Source organism: Oxyura jamaicensis, chromosome 2 (assembly GCF_011077185.1).
Source record: "Oxyura jamaicensis isolate SHBP4307 breed ruddy duck chromosome 2, BPBGC_Ojam_1.0, whole genome shotgun sequence".
In the NCBI taxonomy this organism is placed as follows: domain Eukaryota; kingdom Metazoa; phylum Chordata; class Aves; order Anseriformes; family Anatidae; genus Oxyura; species Oxyura jamaicensis.
The window spans coordinates 59,421,265-59,442,074 of NC_048894.1; the positions used below are offsets into that span (position 1 = coordinate 59,421,265).

At 37.8% G+C, this 20,810-nt stretch overlaps 1 protein-coding gene across 9 annotated transcripts in view; it reads right to left on the bottom strand.

Moving 5' to 3' along the window:
* Window positions 1–20,810, bottom strand: part of SUGCT (succinyl-CoA:glutarate-CoA transferase) — a 325,562-nt gene that overhangs the window by 188,417 nt on the left and 116,335 nt on the right. For 7 of the 9 annotated variants that reach the window (XM_035318765.1, XM_035318769.1, XM_035318767.1 and 4 more), the window contains 2 exons: window positions 12,340–12,411; window positions 5,612–5,709 (listed from right to left, as the gene is read on the bottom strand). In XM_035318765.1, the coding sequence (XP_035174656.1) occupies window positions 5,612–5,709; window positions 12,340–12,411 (170 nt within the window). The remainder of the gene's footprint in view (window positions 1–5,611; window positions 5,710–12,339; window positions 12,412–20,810) is intronic. The other 2 variants (XM_035318773.1, XM_035318770.1) reach the window with 1 other exon arrangement.

Here is a 20,810-nt window from a genome sequence, read left to right on the forward strand (position 1 = left end):
GGGAAGGCAAGGGAAGGCAAGGGAAGGCAAGGGAAGGCAAGGGAAGGGTCAGCAAATTATTTTACAGAAAGGATCTCAAGTTTCACAGTTATGTAAGAAAATACTTAGAGGCTTACTAAATAGCGAGAAAAATAAGAACGGAAAAAATACACTTTAGCTTACCTGCTCCAAAAACAAGTTATTTAAGACATTTTGGATCTCTTTTGTTTCAACACATAAAAGTCAATGTGAAACTAATAATTATTTAGAACAAAGAATTTTAAAATAAACCATGGCAGCTGGTGCTCATGTAGCTCAACCATCTCTGTACCTACAATGAGGTATATGATTAGGGAAATTAAACATCATCAGCTGTGCTACACTAAACTCAATCATCTTTCAGACTGCAGACACCTGTATTGCTGAAGGAGTAGGCAATCAGATGCCTATTCGTGTAATGTTATCAACAGTGACTGCAGTCTCCAGTCTCTTGCACTCTTGGTTTAGTAAAAGAAAGGGTGGGGAAGGAGGTTTACAGAGATTAGTTTATAGACATTCAACAAATGTAAGTTTAACAGTGCTCCTCATCAGGCAAATTAAACATTTTGCAATAGCATTCCCTCCTCTTCTGTTATTAGGTAGAAACAATTTAGCAAGGTCGCATTAACTGGGGATCAGGTTCCTCTGTGTTTCCTTCCTGCTCATTCCTTTTCCCCTCACGCTCACAAGCACAACATGCAGCTGTGGTGCATAGTCAAGAATAAGGTTTTTAAAATATAAGTGCTAGGAATAGAAGTTCCACTCTGAATTGTTTCCAGCCTTAATACTTCTAAATCTACAATAATTTAGCTCTCTAGACAGCGTGGATTCATTTAGCTGTAGCTGTACGAGTACTAATCATGCTGAATTTGTGTTCTTCATTATGTTAGCTGCTTCACTTTATAAAGTCTGAAGGAATGCTTGCTATTGCCCTTCCCCCCTGCACTCATACAACCCCACAGACCCTGCTCTACTTATAGGTTAATTTCTCTAAGTACTCTGGGCTACACATTTAGGTGCACTGTTTTAAAATGTGTCTACATTAATGAGGTGCAGGGTAGGATTAATGTTCAAATTCTGGAGTAATTCGAAGAAGGTCAACAGATTAAGCTCTCTCCCTCAAAACAGCTTCTCTTAAAACTGGCATTATAACAGCTTTTGCACAGATGCTTTTCAAATTATAGCACATGCTACATACGTACATCTTAGCATATGTATCTATCTCTATATAGACAAAATAATCCATATTGTGCCTAGCGCTGTTCTTTTCCAGAGGAAACAAAGGTAAAAGTGGAAGGGAGCAACAATTAAAATTTGGTTCTCTTAAATGGATGTACATCTAAATCACAAACCAGAGGTTTCCATTGGAAACATAAAAAAAGAAAATGCTCTGTAGTCTGTCAGCTCTCACATGAGCAAGGAGTCTCAGGGGCCTCTGTAGTAGCCATTGAACCCGACCTCCACCCAGGTAGGTTCATTTCAAATTTGACTCTTGGAGCACATCCAAGGGCAATTCACTTTTGTCAGAATTCTGCTTTCCTGTCACTTGGGGAAAATGTCACCTAAATAAAGAGGAAGATACAGAAGACACCGAAACTTTTTTTTTTTTTTTTGTAAAGCAGATGCAGTAGATGTGCAAACATGGGCAGTGGAAGAAATAAGCAATAGGAACTGGAGAAGGAAGATGGGGACAGGAAAATAAAAGGCACAGCAGGAAGAGGAACAGAGATGGTAAAGGAATAACCACAACAGTAGCAAAGCAAATACAAAATACCCCATAGGCCTATATTCTTCTTCCCTCTAAATATCTTATTACCCAGTGTTCCTTGCAGCATTGCACTTACTTCCCCACATAAGATGGGAACTAAAAACACTCCCCTCTCAAGACATCTGGGATTGGTTTCTGTAATTCCTTCTCCTTATCTCAATGTGAGAGCTGGATATTTCAGAATATGCTTATCATGGTCAGCCTTCCAATTCCTTTTATTGAGATCTGACTATCTTTATGCTCTCGCTTTCTTTCTTTTATGTGTGCTCTATGGAGGAAGTTGAGATGATGGAAGCAGACAGCAAGAAGAGGCTGCGGTGAAGAGCTGAGGACAGATGTGCCTCCCTCTTCAGATCTCTTGGGAGAGAAAGGATGAGAAAATTCCTTCTGCAATGACTGGAACAATTCACACCTCTCAGAGCTGTTGTTTCAAGCTTCATTTATATCTCAAATAATATTCATCTCCATCTTGTATTCTCACTCAACTCAGGACACTGACTGTGATGAATAGGTCATTTCACACCTTTCTGAAAAGTCTTCTGTTTAAAGGTCAATTTCTTCTAAGTGCTATATAATCCCCATGCTTATCTAACTGCCTTGAAATCTGGCACAGTTACTGCAGGTGGTGAGTAGAATTATTGATCTAAATCAGAGGCCTTTTGAGCCAAGAATTCCCAAGATACAGCCTTCTTCTAAAAAATAACATTCCTTAACATTGACCAGTTGTACCACTGTTTCTTTTGTGCACACTTCCAGAATCAAACTGTGGCTAAACAATTTCTATTGCTTAACATTTACCTTAGAAAATGAAAGGCATCAACTCTCTCCTTGGTATTCAGTGTTCAGATGTTTTTAAAATTTTTGAGCTCTACACATGAAGCAAATTAAATGCTCAGGACTTCTGGGACTTTCTGATCTTTTGAGTATGTCTAAACATCTTCCTCTATTCCTAAATAAAACCTGGGAAATCTTTTTTCCTTTAGATGAGGAGGACAAGAATTCTCCTTGCTACAGTTACTAAGTGCTCAGGAGCTAGACGTGAATTGCAGTTAGTCCATTTTGAAAATTAAGAAATAAAGGAAACAAAAAGGTAACTCACACCTCTGGAAGCAGTTTAAAAGAGAGAGGAGGAAGGAGACAGGTTATATAGGTCAGTGGAAGCCAAGTCTAAGCTCTGGTGGGATCTCAGCTCAACAAGACTGTAAGAACATCAGCTTGTAAAGAAAGTAAGCATACACCCACTGAGCAATGGCAGTGATATATGCAAGCAACAGCAAAGAGTACCACATATCTGCCATAGAGATCACCAGATTCCTATATATACACATACAAATTTTACCTCCTTTTTACTGCTCAGCCTGGCACAGCAAACAAGATTGCTCATTTTTCCATTGCAATGTCACTGGAAAAAGTTGCTTTGCCTCAGGTCAGAGGCAACCTACCTGTCACAGCACCAAAATTATATGTGAATGAATAACATACCTAAATCCTTAAAAGACTTTCATGTTCCTTTTCACTTTCCAGAACACAAAGGAGGTGCTCGTTTCAACAAAAGTGGTTGTAATAGAACTCACTGCTATGACAACCACAACTCTTTTAAGCTGTTCCAGTTATTGTCACCATAAATTCATCATGAGGTGGATAGTAGTATAAATATGGTAAGTGAACGCGAGATGAATGCAGGTGTTTCTTCCCAGCTAATGCACCTTAGGTTTATATACTCCATGTTTTGGAAGCTGCAATACTATCAAGCAATTGGTGATTTAATTAAGATATTTTTTCAGTGAAATTATGCCATTACTATTTTGTCATTTCCTTTCATTTCTCAAGGGCTGACATTTTTCAGCACTGACAAACTATTCACTTAATTCTCTAAGTAACATCCAAAATGAACTACATGTAATTTTACAAACAACTGTGAGTTAGTGAATAAAAGGAAAGTTACCATGGAATGTGTATGGAAACATATTCAACCTCCATTTGAATGCCAAAGTTGTTTGCTAAAGTCAGTGTTTCAAAACTGAATGCCACATGAATTCACAGTAATATGACATAACATAATACTATTGGAAGTGTCTACTCCAAAAATGTGTATACAGTCACATCTGTACTTGCATATAAATTACACAGAAACGCAGCCTAAATAATGCTAATAAAACAGAACATAAACTGGCAAAAAAAGATATAAAGCAGTAATTGACAGAGCAATGATGTAATCTGATGAACTAATAGCTACAGATACAAAAACAAATCTGGCAATTCAGTCACAGAACAACTGTTTCATGAACTTTAGCTTCTTATTCAGTTATTATCTATTAAAAATAAACTAAAATAAAAATAAAATAAAAAAATAAAATAAAATAAAATAAAAACCTGCATCAAAATCAACCACATCATTAGGTAATTGATCTGTGGATGGCATAACAGCACTTTGATAAGGTTCCAGAGTACATCAGATAAATACCATATTAAAGGAAATGAACTCCAAGTAATGAGTCTACACAAATCAACTTTGAAAAAAAGAGTAAGTGTCAAGACAGTAAGAGCTAAGAAGTAGATCAAAAGATACGTATTCCCTTTCAAGGGCTTAAAAAATGTAGGAAGAGTGGATTCATCTGTTATCACACTGCATTTCTAATAGGAAGGCAAGTAAAAGACAAGTTGTAAAAGTTCATTATGGACAGTTGTATCACAATTATTTAAAAATGCAAAGTCACCTGGTACTTCAGTTTTTCAACAGGGGAAAGATACCTGAAAATGAACAGGTAACAGAGAGATAAAAGTGCAACTAAACAAGAAGAGGAAAAATTACTCTATTTGCAGTCTTAAATGCAAGATTATTCTGGTTCTCAATATCCAAAAAATGTGTAGGGTTGGCTTGAGGGGAAAAGATGTGCTACTGAAACTTTTCTCAAATGAAATGAAAAGGGAAGGCATCTGGCTTAATGCTTCTTAAAAAAAAATAGTGACTGAATGAAAACGTTACACATCTGTTAATAAAGACCCGTACAGGCCAAGTGTCAAAATGATAGCGTGACTTTTCTTGAATTATTGACAATGGCAGATATACTGCTTCTAATGCTCTTAACCCAAAATGTGAAGTGTTTCTGAAACTACCTTCCAATAGCTTTACAGATTAGTTTTATTCTTATATTGTAGAAATATATCTTCCTCTTTGTCAAAGAGAACTCCATAGAACTAAGGCCTTTTCAAACATAATGCAGAAGACAATTACACTATTTTAATCTCTCAGTTAAAAGATTCCTGAGCTTTAGCTTATATATATTTTTAATTAAGTACTTAATAGGATGATTCTCCTGTAGAACAGTAAGTACACATACTTTTTATTTCAAAAGAATTCACCCAGGGAGAATTTGGGGCACAGAGTACTGCAATACAGAACCAACAGTGAGGGTAGAGTCAAGTGGAACTCCCTTACGTACACAAATTCTTAGTGAAAACTTTAAAATCCCTTTCACAGCAAAAGTAATGTCCAAGAATTTCATTACCAGTGGTGATGTTTGTCCAGAAAAGCAAAAAGCACTAGTTGTTTCACTAAAATTCAAGTTAATGAATTAAGTTTAAAATGTTTAAAAATAAGTTTAAATGACCTCTGAAAACTTAGAACTATGGTTTGGCTTCTTGGTAGCCCACATTATAGTATCTGTGAAAAATACAGAGTTAATATCAGTAAGTACGCTCAATTCTTTCTTTTAAAAAATCTCTCAAAAGATTAAGGTATTTTTTTATATAAAGAGTGTTCCTTATACATACCTATTTGCATTAACAGTTTAAATATAATTTCTTTGCTTTTAATGAACTTACCGAGTTGACAATATGTCAATAAGTTCTTTTCTGTTCTGGACTCTCAGTGTATTAGTTTTATATCTGGAATCCTTACTAACTTCAGGCAGATTCAGGATCTAAATAAAAATAAAGCTGAGTAAGACGTGCTTGGCATGAGACATTAATAAGGTAAGGGAAATTCATTAGGGATTTAAGATAGCTTTCCAAAAGTCACTACTTCTTAATCTTATATAGATTAGGATATTATAAAAAGACAGTGCCTCCTCTTCAGTTACGCAAGTACAGAAAAAAAGAGAAACTAAACAAGATCCAAATCTTAGTCAATAGTTTTGACCATTAACTAGGAGAAACTCTTCTTATTATACTGTAGAACACTAAAAAGTTTTTTAAGTTATTACTTTGAGGTTGGAGAGATTTGTGGGATTCTCCTTCACTGAGTTATAAATCACGGAAAAAGAAATGTGACTACTTCATATGCTAGACTGAGAAAAGATACATCTAAGAATGTTTCTTTTGATTTCAGTAATCTTTTCAAAAAGGATGAAATACAAAATAAAATGTATTTTCTATTGAAATGTCATCGTTTTTCTTTATGATTTCTTCAAAAAGATCTTATAAAAAAAATTGGTGGTTTAACCTCCAAGAAAGTAGAAGCATATATTCTACATGTAACTCCTACCTGGCATATTAAAAATGTGACTTTCCTGCAAAGACAATGTAAATTATATTATAAAGAGAATTAAATTTGGAGAACAAGTGTTAGAATTTTGTAGAGGCATATATGAGACAGCTTAGTTGTGTGGACAATCAATATTTACTATATAACTTATCTGTTAATGCTATAATGAATGATGCTAATAACATAGAACATAAATAAACAGAATGGGTTGTTCTTTTCAAATTTAGTAAAAAATATCCCAGTAACATCTGCTACTGAGGAAGGCAGAAAAGAAGTTTACAAAGAAAGAGACTGTCATGTATTTAGTGATCCTCGATAGATTTTTATTTTATTAACACGTCCAGTCACTCCTTGAATTCATATGTCTATGTACTACCACATATAAGTGATACATAGATTGGTGTCAATCGCTTTGGAACTTGCTTCAAATTTAAAATTCTACTAATACCTCTGAGACTGGTTCAGACCAACGACACTATACTTCAATGACTTTGTTGGAGTGAGTAAGGATATGGCTTCACTCTCAAGTAAATAGCTGTTGAAGAGTTGAAACCATGAGCAAAACAGATATTCTTTCAACAGATATTTAGAGATATTCAAATCAGATAGTCACATGTGACCTGTTTGTCACCCAGAGTGACAAAACTGAGTGTGGAAGCCAAAGTACCAATGAAGTTATTTTAGAATAATGATCATATTACATAAATTTTCTGCAGATTTTTATCTGTGAGGTAAAATAGCATTCTAACATCTTCCATTAATACTTAATTCACTGCATATTTTCTTTTCCATCACACAATCTAGTTTATGAAAATTGTAACATACCATAATCTGGCTTTAGAATATTTTCTTCTTTTCTTGCCTGAAAGTTTAACAATAATATTGGTACTCCATTAAAATTATTTCCTCCTTTTGATACTGTTATTTTTGGCATTAAAAAACCACCACTTTAAGAAATTTAAAAAAAAAAAAAAAAAAAAAACATGCAAGGTTGTTCAAAGTAAATGATAGTGAATACTTATTTATGAGAGCATAAACAACTTAGAAATTCATAAAAAAATGTTTCCATTTGATAAATTATATGAAAAATGATCGTATTGAGTTTCTTAGTATACTAACGTTAATGACTTCATCTTTAACTTAATATACATCTGTTAGAAAACTCTTTGTCTATATATGTTCTTCTCAATTTTTTGTGTTTAACAAATACACATTTGAGAAGTTATTCATCAATGTGCCATTCATCTTTCTGTATCATGCTGCCAACGCTATTTTCTTTCTTTCATTCTGACCAGCTGGAATTAAACTGCTCTTTACCATTTCTCCTTCAAGCTTACCTGATATACAGTTGGTCTCTACAGTACAGATCTAAGAAACACAGAGTTTACAGTCTCTGAGTTCTTTTCCCCAGTTCTAGCAAAATTGTTTGCACACAAAAGCAGTCTTCTGAAGACTCTTGCTCAGTATTCCTATTTAGACTGAAGCAGCCATACATCGGGATGTGTTTTAGTAACTCTTGCTAACTATGAAATGCACTTCAACCAATAGTGTTACGAAGTTTTTCAGCAATTATCAAAGTCCCCAAACAAGCTACAGTTCGTTTTCACTGATTCTGAAATTATTCATTTTTTTTTCTTTTTTGCTTGCTAATTGCTTCTCTAAAAAGATACAGTTGAAGCAGAATGTTTGTAATTGTTTACAGCCTAAGCCAGCTGTTACATCTATTGAGTGCGTGTCTGCAGGGCAACGGCTTCCATACATTCTGTATTTTTAGCACCAGCTCCTCTCAGAAAGGTTCTCTAATAGCAATCCCAATGTTTGAATTAGCGTCCTCTGTATTTACTAAAGGTTCACCAGGGTGTTGAGGGCCTTCCTGGAATAAAGTCCTTTTCCTTTATTGGCTCTCCCCCTTCAGTGTCTTTTAAGCTCCAAATCACCTTTGTCTTAACACAGAACATACCTCTAATGGTTTCCACAGCATTCCACTGAATTCCACATTCCTCAATCTCTGGGCACTTTAACAGTCTAAATCAATATCTTGATAAGGGCAAAAAAGAATGGTCATGCTATTTCTCATACAAGCCAGGATGCTGTTGGCCTTCTCATCCACCTGAGCACACTGCTGGCTAATATTCAACCAGCTATCCACCAATACCTCCAGGGCCCTTTCCAGCCATTCTTCCCCCAGACTGCAGCATTGCATGGGGTTGCTGTGCCCTAAGTAAGTGACAGTTAGGCACTTAGTCTTGTTGAACTTCATGCAGTTGGCCTCAGCCCATCAGTCCAGCCTATCCAGATTCCTCTGGAGAATCCTCCTACTCTCAAGCAGATCAATACTCACACCTAAATTGGTGTTATCTGCAAACTTACTAAGGGTGCAGATGCCCTCATTCAGATCATTGATAAAGATGTTGAAAAGAACTGGCCCCAGTACTGAGGCCTGGCAGACATCACTTGTGACTGGCCTCCAACAACTCTTTGCATCCAGCCACCCAGCCAGTTTTTAACCCAACAAAGCATCCACCTGTCCAAGCCATGAGCAGCCTGTTTCTCCAGGAAACTGCTGTGAGAAACAGTGCCAAAAGCCTTACTGAAGTCTAGGTGAACCACATCCACAGTCTTTCCCTCATTCACTGAGCACATCATCTCATCATAGAAGGAGAGCAGGTTCGTCAAGTCAGACCTGCCTTTCATAAGGGCATTCTGACTGGCCCTGATCACCTGGTTGTCCTGTAGGTGCCATATGATGGCAATCAAGATAATCTGTTCCATAAGCTTCTGAGGCAGTGAAGTCAGACTGACAGGCCTGCAGTTCCCCAGGTCCTCCTTCCAACCTTTCTTGTAGATGGGTGTCATATTTGCCAGCCTCCTGTCAACTGGGACCTTCCTAGATAGCCAGGACTGCTCACAAATGATGGAAAGCAGCTTGGTGAGCACTTCCACCAAGTCCTTCAGTACACCTAGGTGGATCTCATCTGGCCCCATAGACTTGTGTATGCCTAAGTGGTGTAACAAGTCGCTAAACACTTCCCTGTGGATTATGAGGGCTTCATTCTGCTCCTCGTCCCTATCAACCAGTTCAGGGGGCTGAGTACTGAGAACAACTGGTCTTGCTGCTAAAGCCTGAGGCAAAGAAGGCACTAAGTACCTCAGCCTTTTCCTCATCCTTTGTCACTATGTTTCCCCCCACATCCAGTGAAGGATGAAGATTTTCCTTAGTCCTCCTTTTCTAGTTTATGTATTTATAAAAACAGTTTTTATTGTCTTTAATAGCAGTAGGCAGACTGAGCTCCAGTTGGGCCTTTGCCCTTCTAGTTTTCTCCCTGCACAGCTGCACAACATCTTTATAGTCATCCAGAGTGGTCCAATCCTTCTTCCAAAGGTCATAAACCCTCTTTTTCTTCATGAGCTTTAGCCACAGGTCTCTATTCATGCAGGCCGGTCTTCTTTCATGCCACCTCGTCTTTCGGCACATGGGGATGGCCTGCCGCTGTGCCTTTAAGATTTTTGTCTCAAAGAGTGCCCATCTTTCCTGCACTCCTTTGCCCTTCAGGACTGCCTCCCAAGGCACTCCGCCAACCAGTCTCCTAGACAGGCCAGTCTGCCCTCTGGAAGTCCAGGATGGCAGTTCTGCAAACCCCTCTCCTTACTTTTCCAAGAATCAAAAACTGTTAATTCATCACTATGCCCAAGATGGCCTCCAACATTCACATCACCCACAAGTCCTTCTCTGTTTGCAAGCAAAAGGTCCAGTGGGGTGCTGTCCCTAGTTGGCTCACTCACCAGCTGTGTCAGGAAGTTATCTTCCAGACACTCTGCGAACCTCCTAGACTGTTTCCTCTCTGCTATCTTGTATTTCCAGCATAATTCTGGTAAATTAAAGTCCCCCACCAGAACAAGAGCTAGCAATGGTGAGACTTCTCCCAGCTGCTTTTAGAACATTTTGTCTGCCTCTTCGTCCTGGTTGGACAGTCCATAACAGATTCCCACCATGACATCTGCCTCAATTGGCCTTCCCTGATTGTTACACATAACCACTCAATACTGTCATCACCACTGTTCAGCTCTAAACAGTCAAAATGCTCTCTAACATACAGGGCCACCTCCACCCCCACCCCACATCCCACCTCTCAAACAAGATAACCGATTTATAGAAAAATCTGGCCCTTACTCAAAATTTGAACTAAATTTTCTGGTCTTTTACTCTCTTTGACAAGCAAGCAATCACAATTTTTCACGATTTGTACTCTTAGTTTCAATTCTAGAAGTACCAAAACATCTTTACAAGGATGAAACAAAGAACCAGAAGCCTGTAGACTAAGGCCAATATTCATCTCACTTAACTTCAGGCTCTTCAGATTCTGTAGTAACACAAATCATTTATATGTTGCCCCATCTTCTGGGGTACCACTGGCTCATTACTGATCACAAAGGAATTACGTAGCAGCAAGTCCCACCATAAGTCTCACAGTAGCACCCTAAAGTGAGGTGAAAGCATGGTCTGAATTTTCAGTGCCTTCTAGCTCACACTATAGTGCCAGAATCTACTGAGCCGGACTTTCAGTTGTGCCTTATCGAGGATGGCAGAATGACCAGCATTTGATGCGTAATTCTTCAGTTGATAAAACACAAAGAAGACATTCACAGCAATGTCCTGGGACCTTCTGGGAAGATTACCCTTATGGGACAATGAGTCCTTGAAAAAACAGAGGTATGGCACGTAGATACGTCATTAGTCATTAGTCCATTAGTCTTCATTCATGTTAATATAATGACCACACTATAGTGGTTCAACATCTGTATGATGAAAATCCACTGAGAAAATCTGCAGAAGTTAACTTGCTTCTTATTGTGAGAGCCAATCTGAGCAAATGGAAGCCGACTCCTCCAGAGAGCTAGATGGGCATATGTAGCCCAAAACACACTAGGAGAGATGAGAGCTTCAGACAATCATAACTGCACTATCTTCTTACTACATATTCCAGTTATTAGTCATGAACAACCATGGAGATGTGAAATGGCTGATGTGAACAAATGGAAGAAAATAATGCTCAATTTCCTGAGGCTGACAGCTCTTCAGAGTATGACTAGTATAGGCTAAATATCCCAAGTCCAAGAGGAAAACAAACAAACAAACAAAACAAAAACAACAACAACAGCAGATAAAAGGTAGAACTAATTTTTAAAAAAAAGCTGTCCAATACTGTCTGAAAAACTTCTCTTGTGTCATCCTACATGTTAATGGGATCTTTTCTTTGGAATGCTGATACCCTTTATTTAAGAACTTTTTTTTTTTTCACCTTCAATCAATACTTCTTTTTTTACAATATATTCACTGTCCAGGGAAATGCAATTCCAGGTATTGAAACCACAGTAAAAAGGTATGTGAAAAATGCAAAACTATTTTAAAACTTTTCAAGCTACCCTCTGTAAAAACAGAGTTGCCAGAGAATCATGTTTCTTCAATCCAAAATAAGGAAGATTGCATATTTTTGTTGAAGCTTTCTTCTAGGATGTCACATGCGCACCACTGTCATGTCAGCCCACAGTTCTGTAATACTTCTTTTCCAAGAAATCGACAAGTTTCTCTGTGAGCACAGACCAGTACATAATAGTTTGAAAAGGGACTGCATGCTCGGCTATTGATTAACGTGATACAAGAACCATCTATCTCCTATGTTAATAACTGTGCCTACACTATGTGTTTTATGGAGAAATAGTGTCGCATTTCTTCCTGAAAAAGCCACTGGTGTGATTTTCATGACATTCATCATTCTGTAACTAGGAGGTTGCTAGCTGGTTCATGTTTTGGCAAATTAGCTGTGCAGGTGCTTTAAAGGGAATTAGCACACAAAATTTTGGAGTTAGGGTGTTCTTAATACACAGGCAAATCACAGAATTGCATCAGTGCCCTAAACTACCAGCTAGAAGCACAGTGTTAGAATTTATAGTTGCTACTTACTTTCATTAAAAAAGGGGGTTGAACAACACTAAGAAGAAATCTCTATTTCCCTACACAGCACAGAAACTGTCACATTTCTGTATTGTCAGCCTAATACACCATTACCTTGCACACAGTGACAAACTGCTGATCGTTTCCAGCTCCCACCACTATGTAGCCATCCTTGGTCTTAAAAGCCTAAAAGAACAAAGAGAGGTGATAAGCTGTGACAAAAGTATAAAATATTAATACAACTATTAGGTGAAAACTTTGTAAACAATTTTCAAATGCTTTACTTAAGTAAACATTTCCATTCAAACTCTCTCTCTACTTCTACAAAAGTGGCTCACAGTCATCCACAAGGAGGGAAATTCAATTTAAAAGGGGAAGTAGCCCTTTTTTTTTTTTTTTTTTTTTTTTGAGTTGAGAAATTATCTTAGTTCATAGTTTTTTGCCGAAAATACAGCTTGAGGCAACCAGAAACTTTGCAAATGTGGCCTGCACTCATAGGGATCGAGGATGATTTCCCGGAATGACACTTACTTGTTATGAGTTATTTATTCAGCTTCCCTCTCAGCCTGACTGAGAGCAGACAGCTGCACTGAGTCTCACAGATACACATTGAATGTGCCAGACACAAGTCTAGAAGGTAATCTGAGCAATGCTAGGGGAAAAAAAAAAAAAAAAATGCCAAATAGCAATGACAATTTAGGCACTTGCATGGGAATGAAAGGGATGGGCTGCATCTTTCCACCTCTTCAGCTGGAAGTTAAGCTATCTCCTTAGTCAGTTGTCTCAAGACCAAGGTCCTAGAGAAAATTGAACTTTTTTTTCCCAGCTTTGAGGAGTATTTTTTTGTTTTGACTTCATTACAGTACCCTTACTGGCACATTTCATGTTGAAACCGTCTCCACTTAGATTTTCACAGGAATGAAAAAATCTGTACTACCACAATTTTCATAAGCACTTGGGAAATAAGCACTCTTTCGCTTTTAATTTGACTTCAGTGCACATGTTCATGCACAAATGGTGACGAGGCCTTGTGCTAATTTCTCACAGAGAACATAATGCATTTTACATTATTAGAAATCAATTTTCTCATCAGTTATAATGGCCTGATCTAAAGCTGTGAATTCTTAGTATATTTTTTTGTAAAATGACACACAAACAAAAGCTCTGGTGTGGGAACATTTAATAATAAAGTCTTCTCACACCAGTGTGGCTTATTCTGCATCACAAATATGCTATTCTAGCTTGAAACTTTTATAACATTAACCACCTGCCACAGTCAAAACTTTAAAATTGTATGTGGAACATTATGTCCATTGAAGTCCAAGGAACTGTATATCATATTTACAGTTATCGTTTGTTGGCTCCCTCTATGCTTCTTTTCTGACAAATAGGATTAGTCAGTGATAAAATTTATGAATTTATTTTTCAGACATTTAATTAAGCACTTGAGTCTAAGACTCTTAGCAAACGAAGATGAAATTTAGCAAACATTTAGTCTCAAGCATGCAAAAAGTAAAAAGTCTCATTTGGCCCCAATACAATAGAAGTCTAGAAGCATGCATAATATTTAGGTACTGCATACTCACACTGATGAAAGCAATAAGCACAGAAACAGTTGGGAAAAAGAATACAGAAAAGTATGTAAATGTATAAACATTTTTAGATAGATCTGTTCATGCAGATTTTTATCTAAAACAGTTGTGAAAGTTGTGAAAATTGTTATAAATATGCATGTTATGAAGTCTAGCAATATTTAAGAAACTTTTTTTTCAGGAAAAATGGCTTTTAGTAGGAATAGTTATGAACTAAAGCTGTCAGTATAATCTTATTACCTTTACTTACAGGTAAGATCTGTTTCCTGAACCCCCCTGCCAAATCCTGATGTCTTTGCTGATGCTCTGAATTCTAAAAGCAGCCACACATATTTCACACAAATTATGGGGCAAATACTACACGTATCTCTGTGTGTATCTAACACAATATAGTTTTTATTGGTATGACCACCTACTACTTCCAGGAAACCAAATTACAAATTCTTTTACACAGTCTTTTAAACTTGTAGTCTGGATGTCTGTTACAGACTACAAACACCACAATGCATGTCATGTGCACTTATATACAGATTCCCTTCCTCCACACTTCAAAATCTATCTAAACTGGCAGTATGGTCAGATCTTAAACAGTTCACTATTTATCAGCAACTTATTTTGAGACTCGCATCTCTGTAAGAAGAGTGCAGTCACACAATAGCCGCATACCACTCTGAGACATACATCTGCACCCTTGGGCTGCCCATGCAGCAGCGGAAGTCACTCAAAATTTAAGGGCCTGGTTATTAGCATTTGGGCTTCAGTGGCTTTGAGGAATGTGTGGGAAAACTGATTATTCTTAATTGCATTGTATGTCTAAAAAGCTAAAACAACAATCATGTCGTCCTTACACAACAAAAACAGTATCATCATAAATGCAGCAGTGTCTTTTTCCATGAAGCTTAACTCACATGTCTTCGGCTGCTATTTTAAGCTTCCCATTACAAAACAGCTGATTATTTGCCAATCATTGCTGCTGATAAAGCAAAAACTTCCAAATGATATTAGCACAATACTGATGCCAAAATTTAAGGGCAATAACAATAGCTGTATTCATCACCCATAAATGTATGCATACTACAGGTTACCACAGGTTACTGACTGGTCACAGACAGCTTCATGGTCTTATTATGCAAAGGAGAGTTAGGGCAAAGTGCAGACAGACTTTAATGAGATGTTGTTTTGATAATCTGCTGTCCATCACATTGAATCACTTCACATTAGTGCAATAAAAGGCACTACACACACAAGGCAAAAGTCTTTTTTCCCTTCCCCTTTTTCTGAAGAATGAAGTCTTCTGATAAGTTCTCTGAGAGCATGATCATGATTTAAATGTGATGCCCAGGTAGTACCCTGAGCACTACAATGTACACTCGGGTGAAGGCAGGAACCAAAAATTAAACCAAAGAATTAGTTCACATTTTACTTGTGGAAAAGGCAGAGGAAAACTGTGTAACCCCCAGAGGAGTAGCTATTCAGCGTGGTCTGAAAAGTCTTGAACACCTCCAGGGATGGGACATTCACAGCTTCGCTGGGCAACCCGTTCTGGTACCTCGCCACCCTCTGAGTGAAGAATTTCTTCCTAATGTCTGATCTAAATCTGCTCTCTTTTATTTAAAACCATTACCCCTTAGCCTATCAGTATCCTCTCAAAATTTCCCAGTTTTGATGGTTTCAATGAAAGACTGTTAATCTCCTGTGTTTATTGCCCACTTTATGAATTTTAAGCCTATAAATGCTATGACAATCATCAATCACATAAATATCTTTGCATATATTTCAATTTGCACATTGATTCCACAAACAAAACTTCAAACTGTAAGGGATCAATTAAAAGATATGCCAATTACAAGAAAATGATCACAATCCAGGTCAGTTTGCAATATTTGAATCACATCCATACAAATCACAGAAATCAAAGCAATCAGAACATCTGCTGCTGTGTATGATGATTCTTTACTCCTCTCTATCATGTATTTATACACATTCATAGGATCTTCCAGAGCCTCCTCTGGGATAAACAGTCCCAGCTCTCTCAGTCTTTCCTCATATGAGAGATGCTCCAAATCCTTAATCATTTTCATGGCCCTTTGCTTGACCTGCTCCAGTACGCACATGTTCTTGTCCTGCAAACCTCAGAAGTGGACTCAGCTGTGGACCCATAACTGGATCCACTGGTGATGCATCCTCACTGCACACCTGAGCAGAGGGGAAGGACCACCTCCCCTTGACCTGCTGGCAATGCTCCTTCTAATGCAACTACGGATTGTGTTGGCCTCGTTTATCACAAGGGCACTCTGCTGGCTCACATTCCACTTTTTGCACACCAGGATTTCCAGGTCTTTTTCTACAAAGTCATTTTCCAGCCAATTGTGTCCAGTGTGTACTGATACATGGAGTTATTCCCTACCATGTGCAGAACTGCGCTTTCCTTAGTTGAATTTCACTGCATTCCTGTTGGCCTATTTCTCCAGCCTGTCAAAGTCCCTCTGGATGGCAGCACAACCACAGAGTGTGTCAAACACTCCTTCCAGTTTTATTTATTTTGCAAACTTGCTGAGGCTGCACTCTGCTCACCCACCCCGGTCACTAATGACCATGTTAAACAGTACTGGCCCAATGATTCCCTGTATACCACTAGTATTGACCTCCAGCTGGACTTCACACTGCTGATCAAAACCTTTTGAGCCCAGCAGGTCAACAAACATTCATCCTATGTCAAAGATCTAAATCTAAAGCAGCACTGAGGAGGGAGTCAGTGCTTTGAGAGCACTTAATGGTCTAATCTCAAGTGTGCATTGAGAGCACTTAGTAGTCTAATCTCAAAAGCTATCGGCAGATCAAATACTGAAAACACCAAAATACAGCATTTCATCACCATGAGTAGGCAGCCTCCTAGTGCCACAAGTTCTGCCAAGCTCAAATGCAAAGGGTGCAGGTGACATCTAGGCAGAAACTAGATGTCAATTCTTCATAGATGCTTCTCAGGGAGAAAAAAAAAATGGAGGCCAAACAATACTTGGAGACACCAATAGAACAAAGCTTTGGGTTTTTGAAACTCCGTATTTAGGAGAGATTAGTAGCTTTAATTATCTGAATAAGTGACTGCTTATTTTCACAAGTGGATACACTCTTGGCTCCTTTACTGAAAATAGCAGAGTTGATAGTCCAAATATTTGAAAGCTTACAGGTTTTCCCCTAGGAGGAAGATTTGCACTACAACAGGTATGTTGAAAAAGGGTCTAAATTCTTGTTTTTATGAGTTTTCTTGTCTGATGTTCCTATGTGAAGACCAGTTCAGATCCATAAAGATACTTTTTAACCCTTTTCACTGGGAATAGCTGATGTTAGATACCCTCAGATTTGAAGCATCTTGTAACATAGCACTGTCTTTTGATTCAAAAAGTTGAACAGCAGCATCTAAAAGTTTCCAAGATCAGATGACCTGAGGGTTTGCAGAGTCACTATGCATTGGTGAGTTCTGGAGCAGGGTAGTAACTTTCAAATGCCTTCTAACGGATGCTGGTTTTACAGAGCAGGTGGTTAATTGTTTCAGCTGGCATCATGAAGCAGCTTGCTTAAGATTTTGGAAAGATGGCATCATTTTATAAAGACTATATAGAGTATTTCTTTAAGGTACACATGTCTGTCAGCACAGCAGGGAGCTCTCATAGATGGCAATGTGAATAATCCTCTGAGCTTCTTCCCAAGGCTGGCATCAGAAAAAGCAGCTTTGGCTGAAGGCTGAATGACTCTTTGGGACTGGCTGGTGACACTGCAGAACAAATACACCTACTCAAGAAGACTATAAACATAAAACCAGAAAAAGTGAAAACAAAATTTTCAAAAAAAATCTCTGAGACTTGTTACCAACACTTTAAAAGAGATTTTCATACTCCACTCCTTCATCTCCCCTCCACTTTCCTATTTGCAGAAGTCTCTGTGCGTGTACAGAATCATTGCATAGATATTCAGTAAAATATTTTGGGACCATGCAAAGGTCTGCACATATATGCTGTAGTTCCCTGCTATTAATGAGTGTGCTCACAGACAAAAGCTGGTCTCTTGCAGGCTGGGAACCACTGAAAAATTACAATGTTACTTTTAATTTATTGCATAATCTTTCTTCAATTGCACTTTGAAGTTTCCAGTCTGAATTCAATTCAACACAGAGGTCATTTAAGGATCAGTATTCTCTAGTCTTAAAGCAGATTAAAGGCCATAATTAAGAAGGTACATATTCAGGATTTGGCTGACCTATACACAGGCTTTTTTCTCCTGCCAATCAAACATATCTAAAGCATATACTGATTTTTTTGTCTCTCTCCAACCCTATCAACCTCTGGTTCCCAAATACATTACAGAACAGGAGAACCTCAGCTTTGCTCTGGATCCAGAATGGTTACATTCCTTCCAGATGTGATAAACTTGGCCTTGGCACATCATTTCTCTACCTTTTCACACTGGCTTAAAAAAAAAAAAAAAAAAAAAAAACAATCTGTGCCACAGTATCATAGTATCTGTATGTTTTTTTCTTTCAAGGGAAGGTCACAGTTCTTTCATAAAAAATTAATATTTAATTACACTCTAACAAATGGGAACAAGACCAAGAAGTTTGATCAGTGGTAGTTCTGAGCAAGATACATAAATCATAAAGACCACACACTTCGAAACTATTTGCCTACTTTGCACTCTCTTTTAGTGAAAGCAAACAGTAAAAATAAAAAAATGTAAATTTCATGAACTGGAGTAATGTATGCTGAATGGTCTCACTAAGCAAATTGAAGGTCATTCCACACAAATACTTCACTTCTTTGCTCTGGTTTTCTCAACCTGCACTACTTGTCTCTCTTCACTGTCATGTCATAGGATGACAGTGAAGGATGACAGTACTAACCTGCAGCTTCATAGCCATCAGAGTCTACTGGACAGATCACTATCAATTACATCTGCAACAATTCACTTGCAGAGAGTCATGTTTGACAGGATACCATGAGGTGGGGAAAGTGTTTATGGTAAGACTGGGGATGATTACATGAGTATCTCCCATGAGGAAGAACACTGGCACGGATGTTAAAGAAAGCCCACTACAGACTACCATCCGGGGATATCACTCACCTCCATTGGACACCTTTTCTGGTCAACCTTCAAGTTCCATGTATGTCTGAGTGTGGGAAAAATTACATGGAAAGCCAAGCACCTCACTTTGCCCGGCTGATCAAGGAGCAAAGCAGATGGCCATTAAATGCAGTCTGCATGCTCCTTGCTGAAAGGGCCAGCAAAGTTAACACAAAATCGAAGCATTGAGCAGGTATATCTATATTTGGCATTATAATGTATTATCCTCAACACTCAGGAAGTAGGACAGCCTAGTTCTGCTCCCCAGACTTTGTCATACTTTTATGCAGTTGTTGCCTATATGAGAAGTATAAACCACTGGGAACAGAGACTGTGACCAAGACCTCTCCAATCCTTTGCTCAGTGTCCTAACCACCACATTGGATGCAGGAACCCTCTTTCACTTACTTTTCTTCCAGTCATATGACATCTGCATTGTTGACATTCATATGAAATAGATGCAATGCATAAATTTGTAATCTAAAAGTATCAGTTGGGCACACTACTTACCCCAAATACCTTTATAGCTGTTACTTAATATTCAATAGAACAATGAATGTTAACTTTGGATTGGTTTCTTGATTATAGAGATAAAAGACTTTTGTCTCAAAAAAAAAAAAAAGACAATGTGGCAACCCACTAAGCCTACTACAGCACAAGGAAGAAAAGAATATACTCCACAAGGAAATACAACAATTTTCTTTGCTTTAAAAACTCCTGGAAGAGCAGTACACATCTTTAAAGTGGGCAACTTGTCACTTTCACAAATTTTGAAAATATGAAATACCAAAGCTATACCTCAATTAAAAATAACTTCTCCGGTATTGTAAACTGGCATTAAAACTGTTCCTTGCTGTTGAAAAACAAACACACAGAATCACGTTCTCCATTGCCACATTAGTTTTCCATTAGTTTTTCAACAATGAAATCACACACATACACACACACACAAAATAAACTTAAATCACAGTATCACACTGGAGCCAGTGTAATTAATGTTGTGTCAGCATTTCCATTTAAGCCACTATTTTCAAGAGGTTTATAGCACAGCCATAAAAATTCAGTTAGGTTGAAATTAAGCAAACAAGGTCTTATAGAGCAAGCAACATTTAAGTATATATACGGACAGCAGCCAGTTACTACTTATATGGGAATTAAAATAGACGCTTAGAGGTTTTAAAGGGCACTGCAGAGCTGTTTTTTATATATTATTTTTCTCAACAGTTACAATAATCTCTCAAAAGTCTGAATCCAAATGTTTCCTTACCCTTTCCCTTCTCTCACAATACTGCACACAATTTCGTTCAATTTTAGGATTGCAAGTATTTTTGTTTGCTTGTTTGTTTCACTCACAGTAAAGAATGCAATGAAAACACTTATTTTGAAAATAAAATAATAATTTAAAAAATAAAAATAAAAAAGAGCATATATGACCAACTTCTGATCCTGATATGGGCCTCCAGGCATTACTGAACTAGAAATGATAAATAGTTCTTATACCTTCCAAAAATCATAGGATATATAGCTGTGTGGAAAATCTGAGTAGCTAAATATGAGTTTTTAAGAGTGCTATTTAGAATCTAATTCTAAACAAGATCCTAATTCTGCTTTCAGTAGAAACCATCAGAGCAGGAGTTGCCTCGTTATTTTTGTCCCTTTTCCCTCCCTGCTCTTTGGCTTTAAGTGATATTGTGGTACTTTTTCCAAAGGTCAGCTTTGTAATACTGACTACCTTTGTGGTAACTCACATTGAGCCCATCAGCCTGGCATTTCAAGCAGCAAACAGATGACGCAGTGCAAGCAAACTAAAACTCACAGGCTGGGCAGCCAGTGCTATTAACTTAAAGGTCCTAATAACCTCCTGTCCTACTGCAAAGA